The sequence below is a fragment of the Apodemus sylvaticus genome, chromosome 1 (genome assembly GCF_947179515.1).
Source record: "Apodemus sylvaticus chromosome 1, mApoSyl1.1, whole genome shotgun sequence".
NCBI lineage: Eukaryota > Metazoa > Chordata > Mammalia > Rodentia > Muridae > Apodemus > Apodemus sylvaticus.
The window spans coordinates 54518768-54532104 of NC_067472.1; the positions used below are offsets into that span (position 1 = coordinate 54518768).

The 13337-nt window shown below is 45.9% G+C and overlaps 1 protein-coding gene across 2 annotated transcripts; it reads right to left on the reverse strand.

Annotated features, from left to right (window-relative positions):
• Positions 1-599: 599 nt before the first annotated feature.
• Tut1 (terminal uridylyl transferase 1, U6 snRNA-specific) lies at positions 600-13129 on the reverse strand. Of its 2 annotated transcripts, XM_052190306.1 has the most exons (9): positions 12961-13129; positions 11630-11820; positions 7596-7911; positions 7161-7261; positions 3973-4448; positions 2615-2724; positions 2370-2480; positions 2149-2241; positions 600-1766 (listed from the first exon to the last, which is right to left on the reverse strand). In XM_052190306.1, exons 1-9 carry the CDS (start codon positions 13040-13042, stop codon positions 646-648), a joined length of 2601 nt encoding a protein of 866 aa, XP_052046266.1. In that variant the 5' UTR covers positions 13043-13129; the 3' UTR covers positions 600-645. The 2 variants fall into 2 exon arrangements, with proteins under 2 accessions (XP_052046266.1, XP_052046273.1); XM_052190313.1 differs by lacking the exon at positions 11630-11820.
• Between the last annotated feature and the right edge of the window lie 208 nt (positions 13130-13337).

Consider the following 13337-nt stretch of genomic DNA (forward strand, 5'->3'; position numbering starts at 1 on the left):
TGCTCCGACTAAACTCCGTGCTGCTAAAACTTCTACAACAGAGCAGCGCAGACAACTTGCCACGTCACGCGTACCTCTCAGGCTTGGCTGCACCCCAGAGGGTCGGGTAAGGCAGCCAGTTCTGATACAATAGTTTTCACATATCTAAATTTGAAAATCTTGCATCCAAGTCGGGCAGTGGTGGTGCAGGCGGACTTCTGAGTTCGAGGCCAGCCTGGTCTACAAAGTAAGTTCCAGGACAGCCAGGGCTACACAGAGAAACCCTGTCTCGAAAAAAACTTATCCAAAAAATCTTGCATCCAACTTACGGGCAGTTTGAACTCTCTTTCACGTTAAAGGATAGAAAAGACAAACCCTAAATCCAAATTTGTGGTGGTTCCCATCACCTGGAGGAGCAGGACAAACTTTGTGTAGGCAAAGCTTGTTCTTAGAAATCAGTGCCTTTGCCTCGTGGAGGTGGCCCTATGAAAGTGGTGTGAAGTAGGAAGGAGAACTCTGAAGTGTAATTGATAGGACTGTTTTAGGATAGTCAGGCCAGAAGCTACATTAAGGCAAAGAAAAAAGGCATTACCAAGAGAAAAACAAAGTTGTCCAATGTCTGTATGAAAAAAACTAGCAGCTTTATTGTTTTTGAGGTTTGGGTCCTCACTTGAGGAGATTTTTAAGCGCTTGGGGGATAAAAACCTGTAGAAAATGATGAAGACCAGGGAACAAGCCTTGGGGATCCTGGAGTGGTGCCACAGTGAGTGTCTGCTCAGCTTGGGAGGCAGATGCCTCGAAGGTGAGGAGGGGCTCCCCCTCTAGCCTCTGCTGCTCGCTGTTGGGTCCTTTCAGTTCCTTGGTTACACGAGCTTCCATTGCCAGCCACTCTGCTCCAGTGGTGGGACCTCTGCCTTCTTCCCTGGTTTGTTGCTGTAGCCGTCTCCGGGCACGCCGCCTCCCCTGCCATACTTGGTGCCACAAGGCACAGCGCCAGCTCACTGACGATGGGTGTGATGCCTCCTTCCCGCTCTCTCCCTGACACCCTTCTCCAGCCACTTCAGGTGTCATGGGATTATGCTCAGCTGGCTTGTCTAGACAGTCTGCAGTCATCAGAGGCAACTCCTCTGGTGGTCCAGAGCCCAACAAGGCCCAGTCCTGAGGTGTGTCTCGCACCTCTATTACCATTTCTTCTACCTCATTCTCACTGTGGTCCCCTGCACATCCCTGTGGCTCCTCCTTCCCTTCCTCACAGCTCTTTTCTTGCCCACCAATTCTCAGTCTCTTGTTTGCCCCTCCCAGGGGAGAGTCTTTCGTTCTGGCACCTTCTGACCGCCGTCTCTTGGTTCCCTGTTCTACATGGCATCCTAGCGCTTCCCTTAACACATTCACCAAAGCCATAATGATCTGTGGAAAGGGGGCAGAGGGTAAGGGGATAGACTTGGCAGATAGCAGGGAGCTAGGGGAGCTGGGCTGCAAAAGCGGGAGCAGCCCCCAGTCCCGGCCCCGGGAGGAACGTTGCTGGTACTGGAGGCTTCGGCAGTAACTGGCCGCTGCTCCACAACAGCTCTGCAGACGTTTAGCCACCCGGCTAGTAACATTGGCTGCAACATTGTGGCTCAGGTCAAAGGGGTCCTGGAGATTCATGGGGCCAAGGCGCAGCCCTTCCCAGAGATCAGAAGGCAGGCCCCCTGCCACCATCAATGGCTGACCTTCCCGCAGGGACAGCAGGGAGCCAGAAAGATCCCAGCAAGAAACACAGGAGAAGAACTGGGCCAGCAGTGAACCTGATGAAGACAGATTAGAAAAAGGGGGTCACCTGGAAGCCATAACTGGAACATCCTGTAGCTACTTGAGTGGGACTTTCTTCCCTTCATAGGGCTTCAGAAGTGTCCTGAGCAACCCAGTTCCTCAGCCATGTCCTGCCCCAGAGCTTGCCCTAGAGAGCAGTGAAACTGGGGAGTATACCTCTTACTGGCCTGCTCCAGATGTGTGCTTTTTCATCCATAAAACATTCGCCATAGGCTACCATGAAGACCATGCTTTGCACACAACAAGTGTGATGTATGTCCCCTATTCCTGAGCCTGCCTTGCACACAAGTATGATATATGTCCCCTATTCTTGAACTTATCATCACTATCAGTGTTCTACTAGGTTCCCAGACTCACTGAGAGACTCTGTGTTGGTGCTGGGCTCCAGTCTTGAGGCATCCTTAGGGAAGGTACAGTCCCAGCCATCAACTTCTACCTGTTCCCCTTCCCCTGTGACAAGAAGAGACAACAATCAGCCTTGCGCCAGGCTGATAGGTGAGATCTCATGCAAGGGCATCTGAAGTGTGAAGGGCTGAGGTGAAGCAGAGGTCCTGTCAGTAGAGGCTGTTCTGCAGTACCTGATCTCTGGGTAAGCTGGGCCACAGTAGGAAGCACTGGAGGGTCTCTGGTCTGAAGGAAGTAGATCACTAACAACGTCAAGGCGTAGTTATTGAGAAGGGGGCCGCCCCCTGGATAATAACCAATAATTCATGTTAGGAAAAAGTATTTACAAGCCCTGGTTCCTGTACCTACCTCTTTTTTTCTTGCTCAATCCCTGCCTTTGCCTGGCACACACTTGGAGCAAGTCTGTCCTCATTCTCACCTGACAGCCCATTATGCTGAGCCCAGCAGCGTATGGTATACACAAGGGGCCGGACTCGACCATCCATCTCAGAGCAGAGATTCAGGAAACGGGAATTATACAAGGCCAACCTAGGAAAATGGAGAAACAAAGGTGTTAGAAATTTTCCCAAAGTTTTACTGACATAATGGTCTTATGAGAGAGTTTGCAAAAGAACATTAAATGGATCTAGGGGGTGTGGCTCAATGGTGGGACATTCACCTGGTACTGATGAAGCCCTGTGTTGTATCCCGAGCCTAGGGATGAGGTGGGGGAAGTATGTATCAACTGAACCTTAGGCGATACTACATTCCAAATGCTCACCCTGTACAGTCACCATTCATAAAACATGTTTGTTTATATAGGACTTCTCATTAGCCAAGTGTGGTGTAGCACATGTCTGTAATTCCAATACTCAAGAGATTAAATAGTAATATAGAGACACTGCCCCAAAGACACAGGACCAGTGAGATGGCTCAGTGTGTAAGAGTCTGCCACCAACCAAGACGGACACCCTCAGTTCAATCCCTACGAATTGTGTTACAAGGGAGAGAACTGATTCCCACACGTTGTTCTCTGAACTACACTCAAGATGCACACACAAATATGTGATTTAAGATGTTTTTGAAACAAAAAATACTATCAGAGACTTTGGGGGAAGAAGCAAAGTAGCAAGAATAGTGCAAAGTGATAATACAGGAAATAAGTGATCATAAGGAAATATGCAGGCCATGTTAATGAGAGTATTCAGGGCCCTGTTATAATTTTTGGGGGCCTCCTTTTATGGAGTTCAAGAGAAAGCATTTGGTTGCATAGATGTTAATATACAGAGAAACATGGAGTAGGGGAGGAAAAAAAGTGAGGAAAAACCTGTTTACTTTTAACCTAACAGTTCCTAGACTTATGTAGTTACAGAACTCTTTCCTATGCATTTTACCCCGACTGAGGAGGCAAAGGCCTCTGAGCTCGTCGGCCTGGCCCACACAGTAAGACTGTCTCAAAACACAAAACCAACAACAGAAAGCAGTGCTGCAGAATCACAGAGTCAAGCACAGTGGCACATGCCTGTCAGCCCAGGATTCAGGAAGCTACGGCAGGAGAATCACACAGGCTTAGGCCAGTCAGAACAATGGAACAAGACACTGACTCAAATGCAAAGTATTCCAAAGAAAAGCCAACACTGAAATGGAAGCCAGGTAGGAGGTGACATTCATGGAAGAAAGGAGGACTGAACCAAAGAAGAAAAAAACAAACTCAAGGCGTAAGCCCTTCTACACCAGAACCCCCTCCTCAAATACCTGAGACCTTAAGAGCCAGCCTTTAACCCCACACAAAAGTACCGATTACTGAGGGAGACATCTCCATGAAGACCGGAAGGCCGATGACAGAACTTGACCACAGGACGCCGGGCAGAGGGCACAGTTTGGACTCGGTACACTCCAGGGACACAGCCACGGAGAATAGATCCCACCAGCTCTAACACTGCTGCTGCCTCCTCCTTCTCGTCCTTTGAGGCCTCTGCTAATTCTAGCTCCTTCCCCTGTTTCCCCTCTCCCCTGTCCTCCTGCAGTGGTGAAACTGGAGGCAGAGACTGGGGAGAGGTGACAGTGTCAGAGCCCAAAGCAGAGTCTGGTGTCTGTGGTGCCAGAGAAGAAGGGGTGTCAAAGTCCAGGGCCTCAGAATCTTGGAGAGAAGTTGGAGACAGTGAGTCTAGAGGAGACGCTGGGGTGCAGGCCGGTGCTTGAGGATCCAGGGAAGATGCAAGGGCTGAATCCAAGGAGGAAGTCTCTGGAACCTTTGGAGCCTGTGGGTCTGGCTGTAGTGGAGATAAAAGGGAGTGAATACCCCTCCCCCTCCTCTACCTTCTAAGGACAGGCTTTACTCTGCAGCCTTACATAACTCATTTACATAACTCATTTTCAACAGTCATTTGAAGCCAGGCAATGGTGGTGTGTGCCTTTGATCCCAGCATTCAGGAGGCAGGTGGATCTCTGTGAGTTGGAGGCCAGCATGGTCTACATAGTGAGTTCTAGGACACCTAGGACTATATAGAGAAACCCTGTCTCAAACAAACAAAAAAGACAAGGTGTACATGTAGCTCAGACCTTAAACTTTCTTCCTTTTATTATTATATGTATTTGGTTTTTTGCCTGCATATATGTCTGCATCACATGCAAGCAATACCTGTGAAGGCCAAGCAAGGGCATCAGAGTCCTGGAACTGGAATTACGGACAGTTGCAAACTGCCGTGTTTGTGCTGGGACTCCAATCCCTGGTCCTCTAGCTAGTGTTCTTAATCTCTGAGGCTTCTTTCCAACCCTATGACCTCTAAATTTTCACAATCCTCCTGTCTCAGCCTCCCAGAGATGTTCATACTTTAAATTAGCCTAACTATCAAGGCTGTCCAAAAGATACAGCCAAAACATACAGCCTACTGCTGTTGTCCTTCCTTGGCCCCCAACACCCACAATGTCTGCAGAAGACATTACACATTTCAGAAATAGAGCCCAAAAACCCCTGAGCCGGAAATGACCTGAATGCTTCCTCTGTGAAGACAAGCTTTCAAACTTCCAGAAGAATAAGGCAGCAAACACCCTTAGCCAGCTATGGATGCCTATGAACAACATCAATAACCAACACATCATTGCTGGGCGGTGGTGGCGCACGCCTGTAATCCCAGCACTTGGGAGGCAGAGGCAGTCGGATTTCTGAGTTCGAGGCCAGCCTGGTCTACAAAGTGAGTTCCAGGACAGCCAGGGCTACACAGAGAAACCCTGTCTCGGGAAAAAAAAAAACAACAACAAAAACCAACACAGCATGAAACCCCTAAAAGTATAGTAGTGGCAAACACACTTGACAGTAAATGGCAGCTTTCTAACTGGACTTAAGACCTGCTCAACCAGAGGATAACCATGCCTGAGAATGGAAACATATTACCTACTTGGTGCTAGTGAAGTCCTGGATCTTGAAGAGAACCTACAACCACTACTTTATTAAACCAGCATAGTCAATCCCTAACAACAATCTAAACATTTGTCCTTATAACCACAGGGAAATACTGACTTCACCCCTCATCAAGGAAACTTCTTTTTATAATAGAGATCACTACAGAAAACCACAGCTAATGAAAATGCAGACTTGTGGAGCCCAGTCCCAATGGATACAGAGAACTCCTGTACTTAAGGCTCAGCGGACATTGTGAAGGAAAGAACTGCACAGACAGTAAGAACCAGAGAGTCAGGGAGGCTGCTCTGTGTTGGAATGATCTTTTTGTACGCTGTGGAAGGAAAAATTATCTCTGTAGTCAAATGCTGATTTCTGTACCACAAGAGTACAAGCTGCACTTTATTTATACTGTTATTCTTATAGCTGCATCATATTTTATAAACACTCCAACACCTGATTGGTTTAATAAAGAGCTGAATGGCCTATAGCAAAGCAAGAAAGGATAGATAAGACTTCCAGACAGGCTGGAGAGATGGTTTAGCAGTTAAGAGCACTGACTGCTCTTCCGAAGGTCCTGAGTTCAAATCCCAGCAACCACATGGTGGCTCACAACCATCTGTAATGAGATCTGACGCCCTCTTCTGTGTGTCTGAAGACAGCTACAATGTACTTAGATATAACAATAAATAAATCTTTAAAAAAAAAAAAAGACTTCGAGACAGAGGTAGGAACCCTGGGGAAGAATCAGGCAAGAGGGATTTGCCAGCCAGACACTAAGGAAGAAACAGGTGCTGGTACTCAAGAGGTAACAGGCCACATGGCAGAATGGAGATTAGTGTAGATTAGTATAAAGTTAATCTAAGTCTAAGAGGTAGTCGGAAACAAGCCTAAGCTAAGGACAAGCTTTCACAATTAATAAAAGGTCTCCAGAGGCCAGCATAGTCTACATAGCAAATTCCAAGGCAGCCATAGCTACATGGTGAGACCCTGCCTCAAAAAATACAAAAACAAAACCCCAATAGGCCAGATGGTGATGGCACATGTCTTTAATTCCAGCACTCAGGAGGCAGAGGCACATGGATCTCTGAATCTCTGAATTTGAGGCCAGCCTACATACAGAGTGAGTTTTCAGGAAAGCTAGGAGTACATAGAGAAACTCTTCTCTCAAAAAACAAAATAGCCCGGGCGATGGTGGCGCACACCTGTAATCCCAGCACTCTGGGAGGCAGAGGCAGGCGGATTTTTGAGTTCGAGCCAGCCTGGTCTACAGAGTGAGTTCCAGGACAGCCAGGGCTACACAGAGAAACCCTGTCTCGGAAAAAACCAAATCCAAAAAAAAAAAAAAAACCCCAAAAACAAACCAAACCAAAACCAATCATACAGACTTTGAAATGTCTTACTTCCTGTGACACTGTTATCTATCCTATGCCAACTCACTTTCACTCTATCTAATGTACATCCACCCATATCCACATTCTCACAATTATAGTAAGGCCTCTGGTTAAGAACCACCTTGTATACGTGACACTAAAACAAGAGAGTACAGGTAACGTCGGGTGACTGCATGCTCCCCCTCACTCACCGGGGCCTCGTCCACATCGCCCAGGTCCAAGAAGAGGTCGAGATCACAGCCATGAACATCAAAGCTGTTGACAGAAGAGCCAAAAGGATGGACCACACAGCCTAGGGGCCAAAAAATAAAGATAAAAAAAAGATATTAGGGAGCTGGCAAGATAGTTGAAAAGGTGAAGGTCTGATGAGCTGAGTTTGATCCCCAGGACCCATGCAGTAGGAGAGAGCCAACTCCTCAACGTTACCCTCGCTTCCATAAGCGTGTGTGTCACTTGTATGCACATATAATAAAGGGGTAAAAAGACAGGGAGCTGTCCAGTCATGAACATACTGAAGTACAAAGACAGAAGAGCACACAAATGAGGGAGAACTGAGGGTTCAAAAACGGGGGAGAGGAAGACTGACAGAGGTGTGAGAGAGCTCAGACTTAGAGCAGGGGACTCACCAGGGAAGAACTCTGTGAAGACCTCCTGCATCAGGGCCACAACAAGGTTCCGAAGCTGCCGCTCAGCCTCAGACAACTCCCTCAGTTCCACAAGCTTCACCATCTGTGCCCCGACATCTGCGGCCTCAGCCAGTGCTTGGGCCAGCTGGTGACTACTTGAGTCCACTCCTTTGGGAGACTTGGAAGCTGGGCTCTGGAACTCCTTCTGCTCCCTTGGCCGGACACGCAGTCCATGTCCCCCAAGGCTGTGCTTGGGCTGTGATAAGACAGCCTCCCGAGCACTTATGTCTCCCATCTCCACAATGGCAAACACGCCCTGGAAAAGCAAAGGTGAGTTTGGCAATCAGGAATCCAAGCATATGTTTTAACAGTAGATGAGAATCTTTGAAATGGGAACCAGCCTATATATATAATGGTAATATTTGCTTGTTTTTGTAAAAGGGAACATACTCTGAGTAGTCTTCACCCTTATCCCTTACATTTTTTTTTTTTAGAAAGATTTATTATATGTAAGTTTACTGAAGCTGTCTTCAGACCCAACAGAAGAGGGCATTAGATCTTGTTATGGATGGTTGTAAGCCACCATGTGCTTGCTGAGATTTGAACTCAGGACCTTCGGAAGCGCAGTCAGTGCTCTTAACTGCTAAGCCATCTCTCCAGCCCCAATCCCATACATTTTTATTCCAGGCTGCCAATTAAAATTTCATCTATTGCCCCCTATGCTTCACAATAACTTAGTTTTGCAGGTAAAAATAAGATCCATCAAGCCATGCTTGGTGGTACATGCCTGTAATCCCAGACTAGGAGGGAGAGACAGCGCCTGATAAGATGGCCCAGGCGATAAAGGTACTTGCTACCTAGCCTGATGATCTGAATTTGAGCTCCCTGGGACTCACATGGTGAAAGAATACAACTGACTACTGAAAGTTATTCTCTCTGGTCTGGAGAGATGGCTAGGCAGGTAAGAGCACTGACTGCTCTTCCAGAGGTCCTGAGTTCAAATCCCAGCAACCACATGGTGGCTCACAACCATCCATAAAGCTACAGCTTTAGCATACTCATATACATAAAATAAATAAATAAATCTATAAAAAAGACAATAAACATACTGTATGATTTAAAAAAGAAAGAAAAAGTTCTTCTCTGCCTTCTCTGCCTGTGCCATGCATGTCCCCTTGCTCACCTACCACACAGACACACAAACCAAATAAAATGTCACTAAGGAGCTGGAGTGCTGATGGCTCAGAGGTGAAGGGCACCTGTTACTCTTTCACAGGCCCTGGGTTTGGTGCCAGCACCTCCAGGGCAGGTCCCAACCATCAGTTACTTTAGTTCTTGGGGACACAATACCCTCTTCTGACCTCCAAAGGCACCCACAAACATGTAGAGTAAAACTCATAAACATAAGTCTTTTTTAAAAAATTAAAACACAATTTAAAAAGCTTTAAAGGAGTTAAAGATGACTTAGCAGTTACCAGTTTGGTTCCCAATACCTATGCCAGCTAGCTCACAACCACCTATAACCAGTTCTAGGGGATCTGATGCCCACGTCTAGAGTTAAATGTACTTGTACACAACTTCTCACACAAACACATGTATGCATAATTTAAAACAAAAACATCTTGTCCAGGCTCAGGGGCACGCGCCTTTAATCCCAGTTCTTGAAAGGCTACAGTGGGCAGATCTCTGTGAATATGAGGCCAGGCTGGTCTACCTATCATGTTCCAGGACTAGGGAGAGAGAGACTGTCTCAAAAAGAAACAATAAAGCCAGGTGGTGGTGGCACACACCTTTAGTCCCAGCACCAGGAAGCAGAGGCGGGCAGGTCTCTGTGAATTCAGCTATAGTCAGTTCTAGGACAGCCAGGGCTACGTGGAGGAACCTTTCTTGGAAAAAAAATTAAAAAGACAAAAACCAACAAAATCCTTTTAAAAGGAGAGGACTTGGCAGGAAGATCGGGAGCTCAAGGCCAGCCTCAGCTATATAACAGATTTGAAGCCAGCCAAAAAGACACGAGATTTACTCTCAAAAAAACCAAAAGCCAAAGTACAACTTTTTTCTAGCTGATTCTTTTTAATGATAAGAATCCATAGCAGGGAGGGTCCATATATGGAATTCTAGAGAAATCACTCAGTGATTAAGAACACTTGGTGTCTTTCGAGGGACTGGAATTCAGTTTCCAACATAGCAAACAGCTTGCAACCACCTATAACTCCAGGTCCATACAATCCAATGCCCTCTTCTGACCTGAGCACCTGTACTCACATACATGACTTCATACAGACACCCACACACAAACATTAAAGTAATAACAATAATATTAATAATTCATGTTGGGGAAGCCCGGCGGTGGTGGCGCACACCTGTAATCCCAGCACTCTGGGAGGCAGAGGCAGAGGCAGGCGGATTTCTGAGTTCGAGGCCAGCCTGGTCTACAGAGTGAGTTCCAGGACAGCCAGGGCTATACAGAGAAACCCTGTCTCAAAAAAAACAAATCCAAAAAAAAAAAAAAAAAACAAAAAACAATTCATGTTGGGGTAAAGTGCTTGCCACCAAACCTGACCCTGATTTTAATCCCCTGAACACACTCTGACAGAACAGACTCCCAAACATTGTCTTCTGACTCCCATATTTGCACCATTGACCATACATATGCACACATAATAAAGTTTTAAAAAGAATACATGTTGGGCTTAAAATGTAGTTCATTGATAAAGTTGTGTCATAAAATCTTGGATTTAAGCCTTAGCACCAAAATATAACAAATTAAAAAAACAAACAACAAAAAAACCACCTGCTACTGCTAATATACCCACTCACTCTAATAAAAACCCCTGTCTTCAGGGGACTTACTATCTAGGATTACCAACAATATGAGAGCTGGGCTGCTGTGATGTGGATGAGCTGAACATGGCGAAATATATATTTTTTGTCTTTTTTTTTTTTAAAGGTAAGGTAAAACATTAGCAGGAGCAAGGCAAACATGCCCGCTTTTAAGTAAAAATACTTGTTCTTTTATATCAACTATTCCTATAAAGAGACACTCTGTATAGTAAAAAGACTGTAGTATTGGGCTGGAGAGATGGCTTAGCCGGTGAAAGCACCAACTGCTCTTCCAATGGTCCTGAGTTCAAATCCCAGCACCCACATGGTGGCTCACAACCATCCGTAAACATATTTGATGCCCTTTTCTGGTGTCTGAAGACAGCTACAGTATACTTACACATAATAAATAAATCTTTAAAAAAAAAAAAAAAAAAGACCAGTGTCAGCATAAAGACATAGTCAGATGGAGAGAAACTGATACCAACAAATAAATCCGTGCATCCAGTCAACTAGTTTTCAGGCAGACAAGACCAGTGGGAAAAAATGGCCTTATAGACAAATGATACTGGAACATCTGATAGTCATAAGCAAAAGAATGTTAGACCCTTACCTCCTTATCATAACAAAAAATTTACACAGATCTCACCAGCACATAGGCATGAATCACAGACAGGAAGTGATTGATAACAGATATGGCAATAGTTTGGAGATAAAGGCCACTTTCCTAGCATTAGTACTTTTCAAAAGTACTCAGGTTCAATCCCTAGGACTAAAAAGAAAAGGGGAGTGTGTGAAAGAATAGGGCAAATGCCTTTAATATCAGCCTTTAATTCCAAGACCAAGGTAGGCAGAAGCAGGTGAGTGTCTGTGAGTTCAAGACCAGCCTGGTCTAGATAACAAGTCCCAGTCAGCCAGAGTTACATGGCAAAACCCATAGTTATGTGATAAGTACCCTCATACATACATACATACATGCATACATACATACATACACACACACACACACACATTTGGTAAACAAGACCCCCCATAATTAATACTGGTGAATGAAAATCCAAAGAGTGGAAAAGGTGTCAGAAGCTCACAAACTGAGCTACTCAATGTTCTAAAATGTCTACCAAGGACAAGCCAAAACAGACTGCTGGTTTCTCTCTTTGCAAATGAAGCAAACCTGTCTGACACATTAATCCCAGAGCCATTCACTCTACCTTGTCCTTGTCCATGACAATATTGGCCACAGGGCCAAATGTCTGGAAGTACTCAGAGAGCTGAGCAGAACCCACATCCCTGGGAAAGCCACTGACAAACACACTTCGAAGTCCCTGGGCCTTTCGGGTAGCTCGTAGTTGTACCAGATCGCGGTGCTTCCGGCCTTTCAAGTGGGCATCTAGGCTGGGTCCTGTAGAGACGAGTGTGACACAAAAGCATATAAAGTATCTTTTAGCTCTTTGTTCTGCCCTCTACAATGGAATTCTTGTTCCTTCAAAGACAGACAAAGGGTGATACTGGAACAGAGTTGTAACTCCTTCCACACTTGATATTCTTTCCTTTTCTACACAGTGCACTCTCTGAGTGGTCTAAGTGAGGAAGACCTAGAGTGCAGGTAGTTTTTTAAGCCACTGAAAAGCATCAAGTAGAGCAACATCTGCACACTGTAGAGGAATTATCAAGTAGCTTGTCCAAGGCCATATGCAGCAGAACTAAATTAGGGCCCTGAATAATTCTCAGGAATAAAAAGTAGGTATTCCAAATGTATTTTTTTTTCTCAGATATATGACAGAAATGATAGTGCCTAACACATAGGAATCATTCACATACAGCTCCGGCCTTCTGGGATGTGGTAAGTGTAGAAAATTAGCTATTAGTATTATCAGTCAGCTGCTTGATGCCATGGAAGTATGTTATGTGGGCAAAGAAGGCTCCTAAGTTGCTGGCTTGTCCTAATGAGCAGAGTGCTTGGCGGGGAGGGAGTGGAGAAAGGGATCATTCACAAAGAAAACACCAGAAGGCCCTGTTTAGGGGAGACCACAATTACAGACATAAAAAGTAGGCTCTGATGTGTCACTGAGCCGCTTACAATGTCACAGAATGATCCAGGCCACCTTCCCAACCCCTTTCCTCACTGGCACCTTCGGCACTCATTCCGCTGTTTCACTCATCCTTGCCTTTGGGGCGTCTGAAACTGAATTACTGCCAACTCTGTGATGCCTCAGCCCTGTGGTGTACTGAAACTACCTCATGGCAAACAATGAGTTCCTAAATCCCCTTCCCTACTCCAGAGACCAGCAAAGTACCAGAAGCATAGAAGGGATGACCAGTAGATGATGATTTTAAAGGGAATAATAAAACTTCCACTATGGAGATTTTCCATAATGGGAACGACAAGTCAGATTTTTCTCCACTCTCCAGTGCCCCGGGATATGCTGAGTGAAAATAGGTGGATGACCCTAGCGACCGCATAAAAGACAAAACAAACAAAAATAACCTAGAAAACCCTAACTTTCACTAGCACCCACCCCCCTCACTAGCCACCGCTTACGGTTGGCTGTAGTGACATCGCAGAGGCAGCAGCGAAAGCGGCCACGCGGCAGCGATACAACATCCGAATCCGCCGCCGCCATAGCCACTCTCCGGTACGGATCGCCTACAATCTAGTCGGCTACCACCGGAACACACAACTAAAAATTGTAACGTGCGGGTAAGCCACTTCCGTCAATGCAGTAGGAAGTGACGTCGTGTCCTACGCTACAATATTCCCCCAGAAACCTCGTTCGTAGGGTGGAGAGTTCCAGCTCTAAAACACTTTCAGGAAAAGCCGCCCCTCGACGGTGCTTATTGGCCTACAGTTCCACTCCAGCGTTGATTGGCCCGAAGAACGTGAATATTCATTAGGCAGCCACAAAGGCGGGCCTGCTT